At 40.6% G+C, this 20,829-nt stretch overlaps 2 protein-coding genes across 4 annotated transcripts; both read right to left on the reverse strand.

Moving 5' to 3' along the window:
* Positions 1–10: 10 nt before the first annotated feature.
* LOC311000896 (dynein, cytoplasmic 1, intermediate chain 2a-like) lies at positions 11–12,000 on the reverse strand. Of its 3 annotated transcripts, none has more exons than XM_083991773.1 (16): positions 11,911–12,000; positions 10,521–10,629; positions 10,239–10,371; positions 9,700–9,835; positions 7,887–8,014; positions 7,702–7,791; positions 7,324–7,486; positions 7,116–7,215; positions 6,303–6,428; positions 6,033–6,179; positions 5,751–5,864; positions 4,578–4,711; positions 4,301–4,445; positions 4,070–4,210; positions 3,187–3,312; positions 16–1,502 (listed from the first exon to the last, which is right to left on the reverse strand). In XM_083991773.1, exons 2-16 carry the CDS (start codon positions 10,626–10,628, stop codon positions 1,401–1,403), a joined length of 1,893 nt encoding a protein of 630 aa, XP_083847899.1. In that variant the 5' UTR covers position 10,629; positions 11,911–12,000; the 3' UTR covers positions 16–1,400. The 3 variants fall into 3 exon arrangements, with proteins under 3 accessions (XP_083847901.1, XP_083847899.1, XP_083847900.1); XM_083991774.1 differs by having other exon boundaries at positions 19–1,502; positions 9,700–9,784; XM_083991775.1 differs by lacking the exons at positions 9,700–9,835; positions 10,239–10,371; positions 10,521–10,629; positions 11,911–12,000 and adding an exon at positions 8,225–8,262 and having other exon boundaries at positions 11–1,502.
* Positions 12,001–13,916: 1,916 nt separating this feature from the next.
* Positions 13,917–18,479, reverse strand: LOC311000642 (uncharacterized protein; the record flags this gene model as incomplete). The annotated part of the gene is made up of 3 exons (XM_083991382.1): positions 13,917–14,621; positions 14,701–14,849; positions 18,434–18,479. 3 exons carry the CDS (start codon positions 18,477–18,479, stop codon positions 13,917–13,919), a joined length of 900 nt encoding a protein of 299 aa, XP_083847508.1.
* Between the last annotated feature and the right edge of the window lie 2,350 nt (positions 18,480–20,829).

A 20,829-nucleotide genomic window follows, 5' to 3' on the forward strand; every position in this document is an offset into this window, starting at 1 on the left:
TAAATTAAATGTATCTCAATTCAGTCATTGTATTTTATTGAAATAAATCATCCATATGGGTTTAATTTTACCAATAAGTCTTTGAGTTTTATTCCAATTGAAAAGTGCAACCATCAACTGTAGAAGTAACAGGGAAGAATACAGTACAATTAGTTTATGCAGAATACTGACTTTTTTCATAATGTAATATCAAACATGGTTGCTACAAGTTCAGTTTTAGCTCATTTCAAACATTGAAGCTGATGTGTTTTACCAGCTGGTGGAGGTTGGACTGCTGCATCATGACGGAATGAAAAATTGGATGGAAAAAGAAAAAAAAGAGTAACATTTAGACTCCAACCTCAGCTTTACAACTTCACACAGAACTTCATGTCGATCCTCTTAAAGAGGACAAGTCAAGAAACTGTTCTCTACTGTTCATTAGACAGGTACAGAGTATAAAACAATAACCTTTGGTACAGAAAAAAAAAAAAAAAAAACACTTTAATTGTACTAGTGTCAATAGATTCAAGGCAAATGTAGTAATGGATTTTGCCTGGTAAAAATCTTGTAGTGCTAATTTTTTAGGAATGTACTTCTTAAGCTTTCAGTACAAAGCAGCAACTGTTTTAAAACAATACACAAAATAATTACATAAGCGCCACCATTGGAATAAATATTAAATATCATAGTGGTTAAAATCTAAGAATGACACACTCCTGCATGGGCCAGTGTGAATGTGTAAGCACGTTAACTGTTTGAGTCATCTCATTCAAGTGCTGCTGAGGCGAAAGAGGAAATGATATGGATATGTCAGCTGTTCTTACTGCTTAGATTTCTTTGCCAGCCATGTGCGCAAGCGTGATCAGAAAATATTAAAACATGTAAAAACACTAAAATGGTAATAAAAAGGTGCAAGTACAAAGGTTTGCATATTTTAAAAAAAGGGCTGAGTTGGTTGAGGCCTCAGGAGAAGAGCAGTTTCTGGAGCCCTGAGGATGTAATCAAAGCTAGAAGTTTAGAGAGGGGACAGCCACACCTATCCTGAAAGTCACTTCCTTGTTCTCTGATCTCAGTCAAACTTTCTCTCTCTCTCTCTCTGCTGTACTACTGCTACATGTGACATTCATTGTTCCTACAAACTGTCCTCTAAAACTCTTCGACACATTTAAAGACACATCTAAAAATCGTCTACAACTGTCTTGTTCTCTTTATTCTAGCTCTGCACCATCTCCTCAGGCCAGTTCATGTTGTAGTGGGTGGAAAAGCTGGAAGCCGGAGAGAAGAGAGAACAGTCCCTCCATCACTGCCATGTCATGTAGTGTGCTATAGGTGTGTAGTGTACTGTAGAGAAATTTAAGAGCAGTTGTTGTGCAGCGTGTGGGTGGGGTGGGGTGGGGTGGGGTGGGGGGTTTGTAACATCAGACGTTGGCCAGCTCTTCGGCTTCGTCTCGGTTCTCGTTGATCTCAGCCAGCGTCCTGACGAAGCGCGACCACTCATCAGCCTTGGGGACGCAGATTTGCTGCAGAAAGACAAAGGACAACATAGATAGATAGATAGATAGATAGATAGATAGATAGATAGATAGATAGATAGATAGATAGATAGATAGATAGATAGATAGATAGATAGATCGATAATTTATTACAGACTCTAGGTCCAGTTAAAAATGCAAGACAGGACAGGAAAAAAAAGAAAAACAATATAAAGTAACAACAATAATACCACAACAGACAACAACGACATACGGGGTAGTCTAGCAGCCCCTTATTAAAAGACACTTATACCAGTGTTTCCAGAGCAGTGACGTGTAACGTGTGGCACGAAATACAACGTTTGTCAGTTCCATCACAATCTGATTTTCTGAGTTGTTTAGACGACAAATGAACTTATACATGATATTTCTTAAGACAGACTGGAGAGTGTTGACTCGAGCAGTCACAAACATTTCAGTGGCGCTGGTCCATCTGGGCCGTTTTAACAAGATTCTCAAAGAGTCATTATATGCCACTTGTAATCTCCGAAAACTCGTTTTTTTGTAATTTGACCACAGATGTGCAGTGTACATAGTCAACACAGTCTCAGAGAAGGAGCTGGAAAGGAGCAGGACAGGTTTTAGTTCAGTGTTTCTCAACCTTGGGGTCGGGACCCCCACGTGGGGTCGCACTGGAATTCAAATGGGGTCACCTGAAATGTCTACTAATTGATAATAAAAAAAATACTGATAAAAATATTTTTTATAACTAATTCATTTTAAAATTATGATTAAAAACACCACACACAAACTTAAAGCAGAAGTAAGCGATCCGGTCGTTTTGGCTAATGCTGCGTTCCAGGCAGGCTTTTGAAACCGTAAATTACAGCTTCAAGTCACAACTTACGACTTTGTAGCGTTCCAGGCAACCCACTCGTGTTTCTCCGACCTGTTTTACCGGTGAAAGTCACTATAACGGCCACTCGTAACTTCTGACCCGTGAACTCGTACCAGATCGAACTGGTACCACTTCACAGGTCGGAAAAATACGAGTTACGGGCTGCCTTGAACGCACCATAACAGTCCTCGTCCCTACGTCACCACATTCACGGCGTCCCTTGGCTGCACACACAGCCCTTTATGCCGTTCTCTCTCCTCATTGGATAAAAACTGTAGGATACGAGAAATGTTTTCTCCTCGGCTCAGAGCAGAGCAGAGTGACTGACAGACCCGTGTTTCAGACCAAACACTCTATGTAAGTGATTGCTGTCGGAAGATACAACTATTTAAGACTTATATTAACACAAATATATCACTTACTTCTGCTTTAAACAACTGTATTCTATACTTTCACTTTCTCGAATATAAATCGAGTTCAAGTAATCCCACGTCGGGCAGACCTTTCCTGTATGTCATTCCCCCTCTCTCTGGCTCCCCCTTTCCTGTCTATCTCACTCTGCTATCAAATAAAAAGCCAAAAAAGCCCCCCCCCCCCCAAAAAAAAAAAAAGCATATAGAAATATCTGAGCTGACGCATCTTGATTGACGGCTGAGATCACGTGACTGCTTGTGATCACGGGGTCGCCTGAAATTTGTGATGTCAAAATGGGGTCAAGAGCCAAAAAAGGTTGGGAACCACTCTTTTAGTTGTTGTGGTTGAAATCCCCACCACGCCCAACAACAACAACAACAACAACAACAAAATCAACAGTATTAAGGAATGATGTCTCACCTCCCCTACATCGTAGACCTGCACCTGTCCGTCCGAGTCCCCAGTGGCAATCTCTTTTCCAGTGTGAGCCCATCTCACACGGTTCAGTGCTGGAGACCCCTCCACACACACACTGGCAGTGGGAACCTACAACACACAAGTCAACTTACTAAGAAGCAGATTCGTGGATGGTTGATGTGTGATCCCGTTCTAAAACAATAACCTAGAAAGCTCAAGACAGCTCAAGGAACAGTAATGCACTTTTAGCTAAAAAACTATAACTTCATATAAATGACATTTTGGAAATTGCTTATTCATTCTCTTGCCGAGAGCTGGATGAAAAGACTGATTAAACAAATAGAACAATGTTAATAAGTTACTGAAAAAACACCTCATGTCATAATCTTCAGTGTTATTTTTCTGTTAATGTTAATTATGCATCCTTTTTCTTTTTCTTTTGTTTGTTTGTGTTTCATAGTTTTTCTATGTTGCACTGTACATTTCATTGTTTCATTTCTAATTTTATTTTTCTGTATTTCTCATTGTTTATCTTGAGTTAATGTAATTCTATGATGAAGGGAGTGGAACTTTGTACAAGCCTTCTAGGCTTCGTTCCCTCCTTGCACTGTTTTAAAATTGTGCTAAATAAATAAATCAAAATCAAATCAAGTGAGCTTTAGAGATGTTGGCAAATGGAAGAGTGCTGAGCTAAGCTAAGCTAACTAACCACTGGTAGAAGCTTTACATTAACATCACAGAAGTGAGAGTGGTATCAATTCTCTCATGTAACTCACAAAAAGCATGCGCTCGGCTCAAGTGCATTTCCCAAAAAAAATGTCAAATTGTTTCCTTAAAGGAGAAATGAGGGTCTTGGGTTTCAGTGTAAATGTGTGTGCGTGCGTACTTCAGTGTCATTGTTGAGGTTCCACAGGTCCAGGCGTCCAGCCAGGTCCACACAAGCGAACAGAGCAGGGTGCGTCGGAGACCACATAGCATCATAGACGTAGTCGCAACTGTCCTCAAATGAGTACAGTGGACGGGTACTCTGTAAAAAGAAATGCAGGTAAAATTGAGAAAAATAGAGTGATTAATTAATGGAGCATCTGGCCCTACAAGATAAATGTTTGTGCGTCACCTTCGTGCTCCAGAGTTTGACGGTCCAGTCAAAAGAGGAGGAGATGAAGAGATGAGAGAAGTCCACAGGCCCACCAGCGCTGTGGCAGCTCAGCCCGGTCACTGGACCATGGTGGCCTTCAAACACCTCCGTGATACCGGCCTTACTGTAAGACACACAGAAGATACCTGACCATTACTAATGCCCGTACGTATGCTTCCAAAGACTTCAGTATTTTACCTTTGCCACTCTTGCTATTTGGGGAAACTTGAGGACAAACGTCCAAGAGAAAACCCACCTTCCGTGGCGGCAGGCGGTGTAGACAGAGCCGTCCTCGCTCCCCACCACGAAGTTGTTGACATCCCCCAGAGGGAAGGCCATGGAGGTGACGGCCACCGCTTTGCTCTGTTTGAACACCAGCTCCAGACTGTCCTGCAGGGGGAGGACTCACAGTGTCACACTCTCTGACAGACCCGACAGTTACATAGACTGTAGGTGCGTTTCCATTTCCCCTTGAAATGCGCAAAACCTAAATATCGAAATTAAAAACTGGTAATGGAAACACCTACATTTCGAAAAAACTCTCAAATATCGCAACAAAGTTTTTACGCTCTCATGAGGTGGTTTTTGAGACGTATCGATACAAACGTGTATCGCAAAAGTGTAATGGAAACACTTTTTTCGCTTTTCTACACGTCACCGGCGTCAGCGGAGTTGTGTGTGTCCACGCTGTGTTGGTTTATGTAACTTGAGGGGACAAATGAACCACATGTTTATTGTCATGCATTGCTGACCTGGGCATTGTTTCTCATTAAATTAGAAAAACCTTTCCTATCGTTCCCCTTTTCCCTGCATGATTGAAGGAAATTTGGCTCGCATCCACGCTCCCACTCCCTCCTGCGCCGAAATGTCACCTTAAGTCACATAAACCAGTACGGGTGTATGGACACAACCACCTATATTGTTGTCAGCGCCTCATCACCGCTGGTGTTAAAAGGCTCCGTTCTTTCTGCAGTCAGGTTAAAGCGCACATCCACCGTGTTGGTAAACAATTAATCCCTCTATATCAACGGAGGCAACCGTGCTTGAGCAGCTTGGGTTGGAGGTGGTGTGAGTGCGGGCCAGCGGGGGACAGGGGAGGGGGCATTCAGGCTTCAGCACGGTATAGAATAACTGGCCCTAGTGTGCGTGCTCCCTTATTTGTGGCCGCTGCAGCGCCACACGGGCTTTGCCTTTCAGCAATCAAGTGCTGTTTTCGTCTTTGTTAAAAACAATAACAGCAACAGCTGCTGAGATCGCTGTGCCGTCACCATAGAAACGCAAGACGCATTACGGCTCATTCGCAAAACACCTTTCAATGGAAACACTTGCAAATGGCAATTGCACTTTTTCGAAGTTTCAGAAATATCGCTTTTATTTTGCGAAAATCTGTAATGGAAACGCACCTAGTGTGTCTGTGAGTTGGCCGTACCTGTGGCTGAGACAGCATGTCCAGGCTCCAGGAGCACATTTTGCCGTCAGTGGAAATGCTGATCAGGTTGTTTGCGTTCTGGGTCCCCACCACGTTCACACAGTAGACCGGGTGCTGAGCACAACAGAGCACAGGACAGTCAGGCTAGTTTAATATTACAAAGTGATACAACCGTGTCTGACAAGCCTTCATGGCAAACACAGTCATGTCAATAAAATCAACAGAAGTTCAATTAAGAAGTCTGTGTGTGTGTGTGTGTGTGTGGAGAGAGAATGAATTTACTGTATGTGCGGCTGCAGACAGTGGAGTTCTCTGAACAGGAGTGCGCTTGTTGCTCCTGTTGTCCCATAAGACAATCTGTCCAGAGTATGTCCCACCCACCACCAGGTTGGGGTGAAACTTTGCAAACCCGACAGACATCACCTCTGACTGGAGAAGGAAATAATATAATTTAAACATATCTATATTTGCTTTTATAATTAAAGCCTAAAACTATTCATTTGCGATGAGTTTCTTGTAGTAAAACAAACTGCATGTGAACTCATCCTTTACCTGGCAGTGGAAGATGTACTCGGGTGTGCCCTTCTTGTACTTCATGTTCCAGACCAGTGCCACTCCATCAGGCTCATGGGGAGCATCCTCGTTGTTATTATATGAGGCCACCAGCAGCTCTGGAAACTGAGAGGAACACAGAGAAGAAGTATTAATCATTCCCACACATACATCAACACAGACTGGTTCAACAGGGACTACATTTCTGCCAGGGGTGCTGCTGTTGAGGACATAAAACGTCTCTGTGGGGATTCAGGGTTTCTGCAGGTACCAGCAAATCTAATGTAATGCTTTTTAATGCCATTTTTAATGCCATTTCAAACATTTTTAATGCATGTGACTGCAAATACTATACGTGTGTGTACATACACTTACCTATATACACATACAATTACCCAATTACTTGGTTCTGCATGTTTAATAGGGGTGCACCGACTGCAATTTTCTGGCCAATCACCAATTTTTAAAAAGCCTGACCTGCCGATTCCGATTTTTGCCATTAGCGATTAAAAGAAAAAGAAAAGTCAACAGTAGCCTGCCACCACCTAAAAATATAAATTTAGAAAATTCTCTATTTCTTCACCCACATTTAATTTTACTGTAGATTAACTGTATAATCCCCCTATTTTTCTGCTCTTTGTGCTCTATAGGGATGTAATGATATCAAAATCTCTTTTTTAATGCCTTTGAGAATCGAATTTAATTCCTTTTAATGCCATTTAAGGCCTTAATTTTAGCAAAATATATTTAATGACTTTTAATGCTTTTTAATGACCTGCGGAAACCCTGGGATTAATAACAAACACATCCTACCTGAGGGGACCAGTCCAGACAAGTGACCACCCTGTTTTTAGTCCAGCGCTCATCTGCAAACTGTCTGTTCAGAACCAGCTTTGCTCCTGCCTGCAAGTCACTGGAAAGAACAGAAAATAAAAAAAGATGATGAACTTTGCCCTTCCCTCTGTTCAACACTGCACCATCTGTATCTTTACTTTACACAAGTTTGTTTCAGGTGTCTCACCCCTCCTTATCCTCTAGATCCCTGCCGCTGTAGTCGAAGCAGACGTCCACATGTTCGGCCAGAGCTCTCTCAATAATTCTGCTGCCCCGCTCGAAAAAGGTCACAAATTCCTCAGAGTGCAAAACCTGCAGCTTCTCCTCTTCTGTCAGCTCCTTAGGAGAATCTATACAGAGAGAAGTCGGTATTTAGAAAGGACAAATTGTGATATTGCATATGGGAGTGAAATATTTGTGATTGCATTTCCCCTCAAAATAGTCTCGGGCAGGGTAAGACTGAAAAGATGTTGAAACTACTTGTTTACATAAATAAGCATTATTAAAAAAAAACATTTACTATCGCATTTATTTTGATTTACATGCTATAAACTTCTGTCCTTACCCTCTTCCTGCTGTTCACCCTGTTCATCCTTCTCTTCCTGAGTGTCCTCTGCTGCTGCAGGAGCTGTAATCTCCTCATCCTCTTCCTCATCTGGAACACATACACACACAGACTTCATTCAGATATTATTTTTTAAAAACGCACTGTTGGAAAGGTAATGTGTGTTCATGTTTCCATTTGTTTACCTGCTTTTTGTTCAGAGTGTGTCAGCGCCTCAGTGGGTGTCTGTGTTTCTTTGGAGTAAGACACCATTTCCTTTGGGACAAATTCCACCTGGGTAACTTTGGACATGCCCAGCCTGACGGCTCCACGTCTACACACACACACACACACACACCAATATGGAAGTAAGAACACACTTCCACATTTGTTGTACAAACTGGAACTGAATGCAACAATTACATGAATAACATAAATAACGATGTACAGAGATATTATTAACACATCTGGACAAATCTAAGATGAAACCACGAGAACTGATAAAAGTTGGAAGACAAGCTAAAGGAGAGAGGAGGAGCAGTACCCCATCAGCTCAGAGTCGGAGTGGAGTTGCAGAGTAGAGGGGTCAGGGTCCCAGTGCAATGTCCTGATACAGCCAAACCACCAGATGGTATTAGTAAGAGAAAGACGGGACAGAGAAAAAAGAGGAAACAAGAGGATGAAACCAAACGTCGAAGACAAGCAAAGGGGCGAGCCACATAAGAAATGTTAAAGATGGGAGAGACAGAGAGGAGGGAGGACAGGGAGAGAAGAAGAACGGAGTGTGTGTTAATTAGGACACCTCAGTGTGCCGGTGAGAGGGCAAAAGGAGACAGGTCAGAATTCATCATGTATAATTGCAACGTTAATACACACACACACATACACACAGCATGCAATAAAATCACATAAAATTGAACTTACTGTACAGTTTTTCTCGATTGCTAAGACACATTTCTCGAAAGCTTCTCTCATTTTCTCTAAACTGTGAACACAAACCCCAATTTTCAAGCTACATTCACAAAACCTCAGACTCTTCTTGCAAAACCAAACTTTCACCTCAAAACAGTTCAATCTGTGCCCAAAACTGAACTATGTTGTCAAATCGTGCCCCGAGTCAATCAAAATTAAAAACACTACTGAGCAGGCACTAAACACTACCTAGAAAAATAGAAAACACAATGCTCAGAACATGAAGCTGTAGAAATAAATGTTTATTGTTCACTGTAGCTAAATGCATGTTGCAAAACAAAAAACCTGTGCATTTACACTGTAGCACTTCTCTCCTTCCCTTTCTTTCACCCTCCTCCCTCCCTCCCCACATCCATTTCATCCCCTTTTCCTTCCTTCTTCTTTTTTCTTCCCAGTTCATCCCTCCCTCCCTCATCCTTTCTTCCTTCACCCTGTCGTCTCTCATCTTCTCCTCTTGCAAAACAAAAAACCTGTGCATTTAGCACTTGTACATAGTAGTAAAAAAAAAAGAAGTACAAAAAACAGAAATCTTGTGCATTTACATGTAGCACTTGTACAGTACAAAGACAAACAGAAATCTTGTGCATTTAGCACTTGTATACAGTAGGCCTACGTAAAAATAAAGTACAAAAATATAGAAATGAGAAGTGCACAACTCAGCCACAGCATCATTTCTCTGTACTGGGTCAGGCCACAGGACTTCATCCTGAACTGGCTTACAGTATGTTCCATCGGTGTGTTCAACCGGTGAAACTTGTGCTTTACTTGTGTTTGACTTTTGCTACCTGTGCTCAGCATTATGCAACACAGGTGCATCACAATGAAAATGTGTTGGTAAGTTGTGTCTAAACAGGTGAAAAGTGCTGATGGTTTTGCCAAAAGAGTGACTGATTCAGTCAGTGGGTTCAGGCAACTGAGAATTTGGTTCAGACAACAGGGTTTAGTGTTTTAGCAATTGAGAAAAACTGTAAAATCACATAAAATTGAACTTAAACGACCCTTCCCCATTTCTCTCTCTCTTTCTGTGTCACACACGCTCAAACAAACCTTGGTCCTGCGTTCCCGTCCCCTGAGTCTTGGCTTCCTGCGTCGCTGCCCACTGATTTGTTGGAGGGAGACATGGGGGCAGGGACTAGGTAGTGAAACAGACACGTATCTTCTGTTACTACCCTCAGGGGCTGAGCTGCGAGTGCGAGTGCGTGTTTGTAAGTGAGTGAGTGAGTGAGTGAGTGAGAGGAGGAGTGAGGTATGGGAGGAGTGTGTGGATAAGTGAGTGAGGGAGTGAATGAGTTTGCATGCAGTAAGGAGGACAAAACAAAAAGGGGCAGAGACAAAGGGGAGAGAAAAGAGAATGAAAATAAATGGCAGGCAGGTTTAAGGCGTCATGCACAGTTATGTAAAAATGTTCAAATATTGAGTGAGGGGGGGGGGGGGGCACAGTGGATGAAACCAAGCCAGACCACAAAGTTAGAAGTGACTTTTATAGACAATGCAAATCCATCAAGCACACACACAATCAGAAAGTGATGGAAGGTAAGTGGGGGTGAGAGATAAAAATAGAAGCATGCTGGCATTTGTGTTTGTACCGTGTTGTATGTCAGGGGTGATGCCAACACTCTGCAGCAGTGCCTCCGCCTCCCTCCTCTTCCTCTCCAGGTCAGAGTCTTCATGGCCGCCTGAAGACCCACCGCCCACCTCCGCTCCACGCTTTGAATCTCCCTACAGGGTACAGAACATGGACTTGAATATGAGGACACATCACAATATACAGTAGCTAGACCTGTCAAGCTGCAAACAAAGCAGACATCTTGGCAGGGTTGTCTTTATGGAATTTACTGTAAATTACAGGTGTTGTTGCTTCAACATACATCCTTCTTTTTCTTTTCCTCTTCTTTTCTCTTCTTCTCCTCTCGAATCTGGGCGATCCGTTGTTTCTTCCTCTCCAGCTCAGCCTTCAGCTCACTCTTGTCAGACATACTGCAGGAGGAAGATTCAACTGAAACAGGGCAGTGAAGAGACCTGACCACAAAACTAACATCTTCAAAGGGAAAACCACTCCACATCGAATTGTTTAAGCAGAAACACTTAACAGTCAGTGTTTTCAGCTCCTCAAATGTTAAGATTTCTATATTACTGCTGTTCTTTGTCCTCAGTTAGTAAAGTTGACATGTATGGGCTTTGGACTTTTGATTAGATAAAATACCTGTAGTTCATATATTATAGTCTTTTATTTGAAATATCTGAAAACCGTCTGTTGGTTGCTTGTTATTGTTTTTTTTCCTACACTTTTAAAGTATTTTGAAATACATGGCAGATGAATCACAAGACATGAGGAATTTCTGCACGGCACCAGAACATGTCAATTTGTTCAGTAAGTTGTGCACTGCCTTGTGACTTAAACAAAATATCGCCACTATGCAAACTTAATATAACAGTGCTGCAGTTTTAACATTTGGACTTGTAGCTGTGCAGCTTTACACAGCTGCAGCCCAGGGCCTGTCACACTGGTAACATGTGAACACCAACCAGCTGCTCACAACAATGTCCTCTTTATCCGTTTTTTCCCCATACTGTCACAGCTAATCAGTAATGACTTAGGTATGGTATTGGTATTACTATTATTTCCCCAAAAAAATATCTAAACTAAAATATGCTATATGCTAAGACAATAATCAATCCGTTAGTTATATTTTAACCAAAAATGAAATATCTTTACTTATTATAACGGAGACTTTTTTTTAATGTATTTTAAAGTTATTTACCATTATTACATAGGTTTGTGTAGTCGTGTCAGTATGTGAACACAACATCTGCAAACTGCTCATCTTCATGTGCTAATCCTGATACATTTATGACGTGAGTGTCCATAACACTGGGACAACGAGATGCTCTGTAACTGTTACCGTTACCACTCCACCCACTGTCACATAAAAGATTCAACCCGGCGACATTATGTCTATTTAACCTGACAGGTCTCCATTATAGACTGTCACTTCGTCTAAGCTTCTTGTTTTTAATGTTTTCTCGTCATCCTGGGATTTGTCAAACATGTTTATAATCTAATTTGCGGCTGCACTGACAGCTAAACTAGCCGGCTAGCTGTGTTAGCATGCTAATCTCCATGGCAGCAGCAGCCGGCGGGCGGGCGGGCCTCCCGTTACAATAACAACGCAACAAAAATATCGCCGCAGCTTTTCTGCTTTGTTGTCAACCCAATATGTGTAATAGCAACACGGTTATGACTGTAGAATAACATACCTGGTGCCAGGTGTTGAACCGAAGCAGACAGACAACAAGGGAGTCCAGCTCTGTGTGGAGAGATGATGGAGGAGGAGACTGATGATGCTGGAAGAGGCTGAGTAGCTCGGTCCGCTGCTGTCGTCTTCCTCCTCGGTGAAGTATCGCGAGAGTTGAGAGTTACCGCCCCCTCCCGGCGGCAATATTAGGCTCGTTCGAGATGAACTGCGCCTCGCCTGGACGGTCGGCGAGAGCAGGCGGCAGCAGCAGGGGGCGGTGACAGAAAGCTGCAGTCAAGTCGGACAGTTTCTAGCCGCCGTCAATACAAACAGGAAGTCACCAAAGTATATATTTCTTATGCTGTACTGCAATTGTCCAATAAATAACCAATATATTTCTCAGGACATAAGTTTGACCCAGTGTGAATATTTTTTTAAGCAGTAGGCCTACAACATGAGATTCATATAATCCAGCATTATACAACAACACGTAGTGTTTGCAGTCCTAACTAAGAGCCAATCAGCTCATGATCCGGTGCGTTTCCCATCATGCCCTGAGGCTGCAGGCGGTAGCAGTCGGTGGAGAGCAACTGCGGCGCCTGGCTCTAAAAACTGCGGCCGCCTTGATCTCGTGAGGTTATCGTTGCAGGCGCGTGCATGACGTCAGAGCAAGTCGGGATCATAGACATAATACATCCATGATCATAGACTGTAGGTCGGGATCAAGTCGGACACAAATCTAACCGGCATGCATTGTGCGCTGGTCACCGGCGATCGATTCTGCGCACGCCTGGCTCATCTCGAACGAGCCTATTTTTTTTCCTACTATGACCAGCCAAGACCCGCCTTACTAGGCCTATGATTGGCTTATCACGATGCCCTCTCTGACGGTTAGGTTTAGGCAAAGACGGTTGGTTTAGGCGTGTGAAGGGAGTGGTTAAGGTTAGGGTAAGATGCAGGGATAGGCTTAGCCTTGCAGAGGCAGCCAATCAGAGGTGGAGTAAGGCGGGTCTTGGCTGGTCATAGTAGGAAAAAAAATATCGAAAAAATATCGAAAATAGCGACTGAAAACCACTTTCTGATTTGTCTTGTTTTAGCCATAGACTGTAAAGGTTTTAGCCTACCATACTTGATGGAGCCATGTGCTTTCTGTCATATAGACAGTGAAACTATTGAACATCTTTTCTACTCTTGTCCAGTAGTCACACTATTTTGGAAAAATGTGTTTGATTTGATTTTAGTTCCTTATATTTACTGGCAGATGGAAATGAAAAAATTAATGGTATGATGGAAATTGCAATACGATGTAATTTGTTTATTTGTGAAGAGTCCCAATAAGTACAATGCCTTCAACTTGTGTTATATCTTTTATTTTATTTTTATTTTTTTCACGCATTTAAAATAGCTGTTTATTATTCAGTGCCAAGCCTTGTAGATTTAATTTTCTATTTTTTTATTGTGAGAATAGTAATGTCTTTGGAAAAAAAAAATGCAACAGTTTTCCTGTTTGAGAATGAATGTACATTTTGAAAACAATAAAGTTTGAAAAAAAAAGCCTACCATACTTGAACTACAACTTCTACCAATACCTTTTATTACTATTCATAATAATTATTATAATTATCATGATTATATCATATTTATTATCATATTACTAATGATGAGACACACACACACAAAAAAAAACATAGATAGAAAGAAGAGCAATATTGCTACAGGATATCTCTGAAGTGAAGTAAATTCACACATTTTTTTTTACCACTCTCAATCAATTCATTATTCTTTTTTATTGTTTTTATTTCATAAAAAAGAGTTTACAGCATGTCACTTTTTCCATGAACAGTATACATTCTGTAAAAGTAGCCTATATTGTGATCTGACATTTGGAGAAACTGTGAGGATGAAAGCATTGTTGTCTTGGTATAATGCTCTGCATGTTTTACAGTACTGTCTTGGGGTTTGGCGTTGTGATTTCATTTATAGTCTTGCCCTGCATAGTGGGCTCTCATTTGTTAAGCACTTTGTGGTTTACTGTTTTTCTGCTGGATCAGCAACAGGATCAGCAAAACTAGAGGGGTCAAAAAGGTCACGTTTGAAATCATACGGGTCAAAGTAAGGGTAGAGGATTTTCTCAGCGGCTGGTGCTGCAGGGGCACTTTCTTCTGCTTTTGCTGTTTCCTCCGTCACCACTTTCTCCTCTGCAGGTGCCTCTGGTTCAACTGTCTCCTGAATGGGGCGGGGAGGGTGATCGATGAGGCAGTCGGGATCCCAGTATGGGTCACAGTCATACTCCATACCTTTGGCAGTGATAACAGGAGGTGGAGGTGGGTCAGCCTTTTTGGGAGCAGGAGGGGCAGACTTTTTGGGAGCAGGAGGAGGTAGGGGTGGAGCAGCAGCTGCAGCCTTTATCTCCGCCTCTGTTTTGGGCCTGCAGGTGGGGTTGTGTCGTGGGTCACACAGCACTGGAATAGCCCCTGCGGGCAGGTAGACAATCTGAGGTTTGCACAGTGGGTCTTTAGGGTTGCACAGAAAGATCTTCTGAGCGTCTTTCAGAGGGTCTTCTGTAGGGGCAGGAGTGGTGGGAGGTGGGGGAGGTTGGGTGGTTGTCGTTGGTGCTGCAGTGGTAGTCAATACACCCAAGACACTTTGGTAACTGGAAGCATCTGGGCCATAGGTCAACTCCAAGTGACGCATCTGCTGATACAGCATCCTGATCCTGTCAATCTCATAGATCTGATAGAGAAACACGGAAAAATGTCAGAGACAAACTTAACAATGAAGAGTCGGATATTTCCACCAATTTTCAACTTACTCCCTCAATGTGCCCAATGCTGTTGTAGTAGCGATAGTAGGACTGAAAGTCGGGCGTGCCTCTGTGCCACTTTGGGTCAACGTTCCTCTTAGGTCGAGAATTAGTCAAGAAATCATGAGCTTGGGCCGATTCAATGCTCAGTGGATTCCCTGTGGAAGAACAGGGAAGCAGGAATTTATAAGGATGCTGCCAGGAAGCAGCTAATCTGTTTTTAATGCCAGAACATTTTGGTTAAAGGAGTGATACAAAATTTTAGTATAAGCCAGCAGACATGCACACATCTGACAACAGGTTTTTAAAAAGTATAATGATATATAACAGAGATGGGAAAATGATATATGACTACATGACTGCAAAATGTCACTTTAGAAAAAAGGGAGACTTTAGTCAGCTGTTAATGTAGTAAAACCACCACTCAAAAATATATCTAGTTACAGTATGATTTTTGTTGTTGATGTTAAATTTAGTTTTTTCGCAAATATACTCCTATTCTAGTTAGTTTACAACGTACAATAATATGGTAGATTATATACCTGCTGAATTCTTTACTTTTACAAGAGATGTTGCTTCTAGAAATCCTGTTGGGAAGCAAAGAAGACATAAAATAACACTTTACCATCCACAGTTTTAAACTAAATGACAAGTGGAAAAAATCTAAAGTGGCTGCTCTTAGAGTACAATGACTTTATTTTCATAACATTAAATCCAGTATTAAGTCATGGGTACAGCTAGAACTCTTAAATAATGGTCAAATGAAAAATAAATAATTTCATGCACTTTACTGAGACAAACCTGGCATTAACAGCAGGCAGCATAGCGCCCTCGACAGGGACACGTGGAAAAACATCTTTGGCATCTGCAAATGTAATATGAAGCAAAACCCAAATTATTTTGCACTTTGTCTTATGTGTCTGCTGTTATTTACAAAATGATTTAGTATGTGCTGAAAGCAAAAATGGTACAGAAACATGCAGGAATGCATAAAACTTTCACATTAACCACTGGATGAAGATTCACTGCCTTCAAAAACTTCAAGGATGAAAATAAAATCAACTCCCATCAAGATTTATATAAAATCCCACTAGGAACTTATAGTACAGTTTACACTTTATTCCTCAATAATGAACATTTATATTTCTATGCCTTGCATATTTCTTGAATTATAGTAATGCTGCAATATTTATTCAGCAGTCCTAGTAATGCACTTAAAATGGACAATTTGTCAAACAGTGTATCCCAAAATTATTTGTGCTGCGCACCACAGCAAACATTGTAATGGACACTAACTTTAAACTCAACATGGATACTACAGTGAAGAAGAAGACTGAACCTGCTCACCTGCTGTTGCATCTCCCCAGCCCTGGTCTAATCTGCTGTGCAACTTACTGTAACTGTTCATAAATACTGCTGCTGATCCTGGGGCCTTTCCATTGGCCACTCAGCTGTACATAGGCGTAACTCCACCTCTCGTGCAATTTCTGTTGCGACGTGGAAGAGCTCATTAGCACGCTGAGGATGAACCAGCAGTAAAAGATAAACATCAAACAGAATGTGACAACTTGTAAAGCAACAAGAAACAGCCCTGTAAGAGCAGGGCACCATGGGTGCACAGGCAGTCTGGTTACTTGGAGTTACCATAGGGAACATAGTCCCAGATAAAGCCGTCAGTCGAACTAGAATACATGCATTCATAAACAGCAAGTTTCTAAAAACTATAACTGCAAAACATTGATTTTCACTTTGTTTTTTGCACCATAGTAACATATGGTTACAAAGTATGTTGACATTCATGATGCTACAGTAGACTAATTCTTGACAAAACATGCCTGGCGGGCAAAAATTAACCCTCTGTCCCAAAACAGCTGGATGTGTCCTTTTAACTTTGGTCCTGGCCAGTCAAAAAATAGAGGGGCAGCTGAGTCAACTGCTGTTTAAGTCCCCAAGAAATATGCAGGAATTATGGGCTAGCTTGTCCAAACACCAAGTCAATGTAGCACAGGTTGGGAATTGTTGTTTAGAGACTTCAAGACATATTTCTGATCTATAGCTAGCACATAAACACATCAACTCATGTAATAAGTAATGTATGGGGGCAGTATCGGGATAAATGACAAGATATATTCCTCCAGAATGTCCTTTCCCTTGCACTACACTACACACTTCCTGTCTCAACATGGGAGACTGTGGAACTAAGACTTAAAACAAATAGGGCTCAAATGCTAAATTATCACAAGTGATTCAGACAGTGATGTGTGAAACTATGTGTTATATTGTCCACCACATGTTTTTACAAGTGTTAACAGGCAGCAGTGTGGATTAATGATGCCACTAAATTATAAAAATGGCAATGATAACCATCAGCTGAAGTTTTTTGAAATAGCCACTAGAGTTGGGGGAGGGGTGTGTGTGTGTGTGCGTGTGTGTGTGGTGGCCCCACTGACTAACCGATAAATATTTCATGAGGAACAAGAACATTCAATGCATATACTGTGTCTGAACTGAATCAGGCCCATTTACTGGCCCAGTCAGTTTGATCTTTTAGCTGACTGTTGCTTACTTTTTTCCCCTTCACATTCTCACATCATCTTTCCCGACTGTCTCCACATCCATCTTGGTCAGTGACTGTCGGCCCATCCAGTTTGTCATTTCAGCAGTGAAGCAAATTCTATCCTTCAAACCAGCAGGTAAGGCTGCGATCAAAGAGCACAAGGCGGCGACAGGGAGTCTAAAGTAGCGTTCTGCCAGGTGGCGGAGGGGGAACATCACACTGTAATTGTTCTGTGCACTTGACAAAAATGGAAGGGTAAGGGTACCTGTTACTCTTAAATCATATACATTTATTTAACCTGTATGTTGAGACAAACAGTCACTGTTTAAATCAGGCTGTTTTTAAAAAAAAATAGTTGAAGTGGGGCAAAAAAAACATATAGGGCCCTTTGGATATCTTAGATAACTTTTTTTCTAGGCTTGTCAGGATAATACTTCCTTATGCTGACAATATTGGATAATCAATGTATACAACAATATAGGCATCCGTTTTGTACCAGTTGTGTTACCAGTGGACTAAACTATGTAGGACACGCCATGTGTCTTCAAAATGACAAAAATAAATGTTACATTGGGGTTTATAATGGTGATTCTGAACTATATCTTTAATGTTTTTTGATGGAAAATATGTTGCAAAGGTCTTACACCCAGACTGTTGACTATGTGCACATAAAAGATTATTTATGATTAAATACCCTCTGATGGCAGTGAATTATCTGAATTCGCTTGTAGTGTTTATGTCAAGTCAAACCCATGATGGAGACTAAAGGGGTAGTTGCATTAGTTTGGTGTACAGCTTTCATTGCACAACTTTACCACCACCTTCAGGGTATCAATTATCGAAACATGTGCCCCTCTGATCTTCAAGTGAAATTACACCTTGTCATGGAGCTCTCTGCAGGAAACCAGAGGATCAGCGAGGGAGAGGTGTTTTCAGCTACACCTAATGTTGTATCTCTGTGCTGTCTTTCCACAGCAGTAATGTATCTCTAACTCTGAAAGCCCTTTAAGTTTAGACTCTGATCACCGTGAAAGAAATGTGAGTCAATACAATACAATACAATACAATACAATGTATGCAACTGGACAGTGTTCAATATTCTTGTTGTAACTACTGCAAATATTTGTATGCAGCAGGTTTTTCCTGTTGAGTCTTGCAAAGGAGGATTAGCAGGTAATAACTCACCTTCCAAATTGATCTGGTCCACTGTCTGGCAGCCACCACCGTCCATCCTCACTCTGCCCACATACAGAAAAGACTGATGGTCCGGGAACCTTTTACAGCATTCCCCATGATATAGCCCAGTTGGCCCTAAGTCAGTCCTATCTAAACCATGTTCAGCACTGGTATTGTTAATTAAACCTGATCTGAGCCACATGTCACCACCACCACACTCTCTATACTTGGCACTGGCTCTAGCTACTGTAACAATGGTTGTTCTACTCAGACATTAGGCTAATCTATATTTCACTAGGCCTATCAATTGTTCTTACAATCAAACCCATGCAGTGTTGTAGGCTATTATTTGAAAATGAGAAGTTTAATCTACTGTTACTGTCAGAGATTCCCAAAACCAAGCACAACAAAGCAAAAACATAAAAGTCATGTCATAGTAAAAAATGTAGGCTATGTATAGCTACTATGTCTATTGGTCTACTATCAATAACTTTTCACGTTTTTACCCACAAAAAAAAGGTATTTAGTTGGTGGCCATTTACTTCATTAAGATTTTGATTTTACGACAACATGTTTATTTGTACTGGAGTATGATAGTGCTCCTTTTACTTAAATTAACACTCTTAAAACAACAGGAAAAATATTATTGGCATGCATGACACATGGATGTGTTCAATGTGGTGGGGAAAAGGTGGTGGAAATGGCTGCATGGTATTTTAAAGGTGTGAGGAATACAAAAAAAAATTGTAATTAGAATAGAATAGAAGGTGAATGAAGCAGGCCAGCTTCAAGATGTTTATCTTTGCTGGTTGGGGTGGTTTATGGCAAGAGAGACAAATTATTATTTTTGTAGGCTAGATGTTCTTATTTGCCTTAGGGACTCTGTAACTTTTCCCTGACTGTACTAACTGGAATAGTGATGTGGAGGATGGCTGCAATTTTGTACTCACCCTTTGCACTGCTCTGGCATATGGGACAGTTGAATTTGTTTGCGACCTGTGATTTTACTGCCCATTTTAACAATTTTGGACAGCTTTGTCTGTTATATCTATGGTTATAGACAGTCTATATGTCATATTTCCCAACAGGTTAGATATGTTTTAGTTGCTACTGTACGTGTATTACGCAAATAACAAACGGACATCTTGTTGAAGTGTCCCTCTGTTATCTCCATGTGGTCCACTAGGTGGCAGTGTAATACTTTTTTATTTATTTTTATTTTTAAAGTTTTATTTCAAGTTGTAACAACAACAATAACAACATTTCAGCCTTTCCAGCCCACATTCGCTACAACAGCAACAATAAATTTACAATTATGACAGCACAACAAAGGTTGAGTAATAAAATTAAAATAAAAACCAAAAAAATAAAAAACAGTCAAATTAACAATAAAGGAAAACAATGACATACCTTGTATCCCATGCAAACCACAATTATGGCCATTGTGACAAGATCACTCACCAAACATCTCTGAATGTATGGTCATTATTGCTATACATTTCCGGTTTGTAACTAAATTAAGAGATTTAAAAATAATAATCAACTTCAATCAAAAACAACTTAAATGATGGTGAAGAATTTTGAAATTTACATTTATGAATATGGAACTTCCCCAATAAAATATAAAGGTTTACTATAGTACATCGTTTTTTTTCTTTGAAATCAAAATAAGTGATAACGTTCTTCCCCTCAATGTTGATTTTGTGTTTTGTTTTACACAATATATAATTCTCAAGTTCTTTCCAAAATGTACTAACTACTATATGAACAACCATAAAACAGATGGGTTACATTTTCAAGTTCAATTTTACAAAAGGTACATTTGTTATCGATGTCAAGGAATCTTGAAATATACATTTTAGAGGGGTATATGTTATGCAGTATTTTTAAATGTAATTCTCTAATTTTATTTGTGATACAAAATTTAAAAGGAACAAGCCATGCCTTGTGCCAATTAGTATCCATAACAATAGCATTCCAAAAGAATTTCCCTCTAGGTGTTATTTTCTTAGCATTATAGAAACATTCTCTGATATGTTTATTAGTACATTTTTTACTCAGGATGTCAATACCGTTTCTGTAAAGAATGTTAGAAGTTGTATGTTGTACATTTTGTTCTTCATAGCTTTTCATTAATTCTATCATTCCGCTGGGAATAGAGTTAATTACTGAGCTAAATTCTTTAAATTTTACAGGGAAAGTTTTCTGTGTAAGAAAGTCTTCATAGCTAAGAAGTTGGCCATTAGGGCTAAATAAGTCTTTTAAATAAATAATATTTTTATCTATCCAATTTTGTAAATACAATGATTTGTTCCTTTTAATAATACACTCGTTGTTCCAAATGATAGATTTATGTGGTGAAAAGTTATGTGAATAACAGCTTCCAGGCTAACAGAGCTTGTTGA

Source organism: Trachurus trachurus (genome assembly GCF_905171665.1).
Source record: "Trachurus trachurus genome assembly, chromosome: 17".
Lineage (NCBI taxonomy): Eukaryota > Metazoa > Chordata > Actinopteri > Carangiformes > Carangidae > Trachurus > Trachurus trachurus.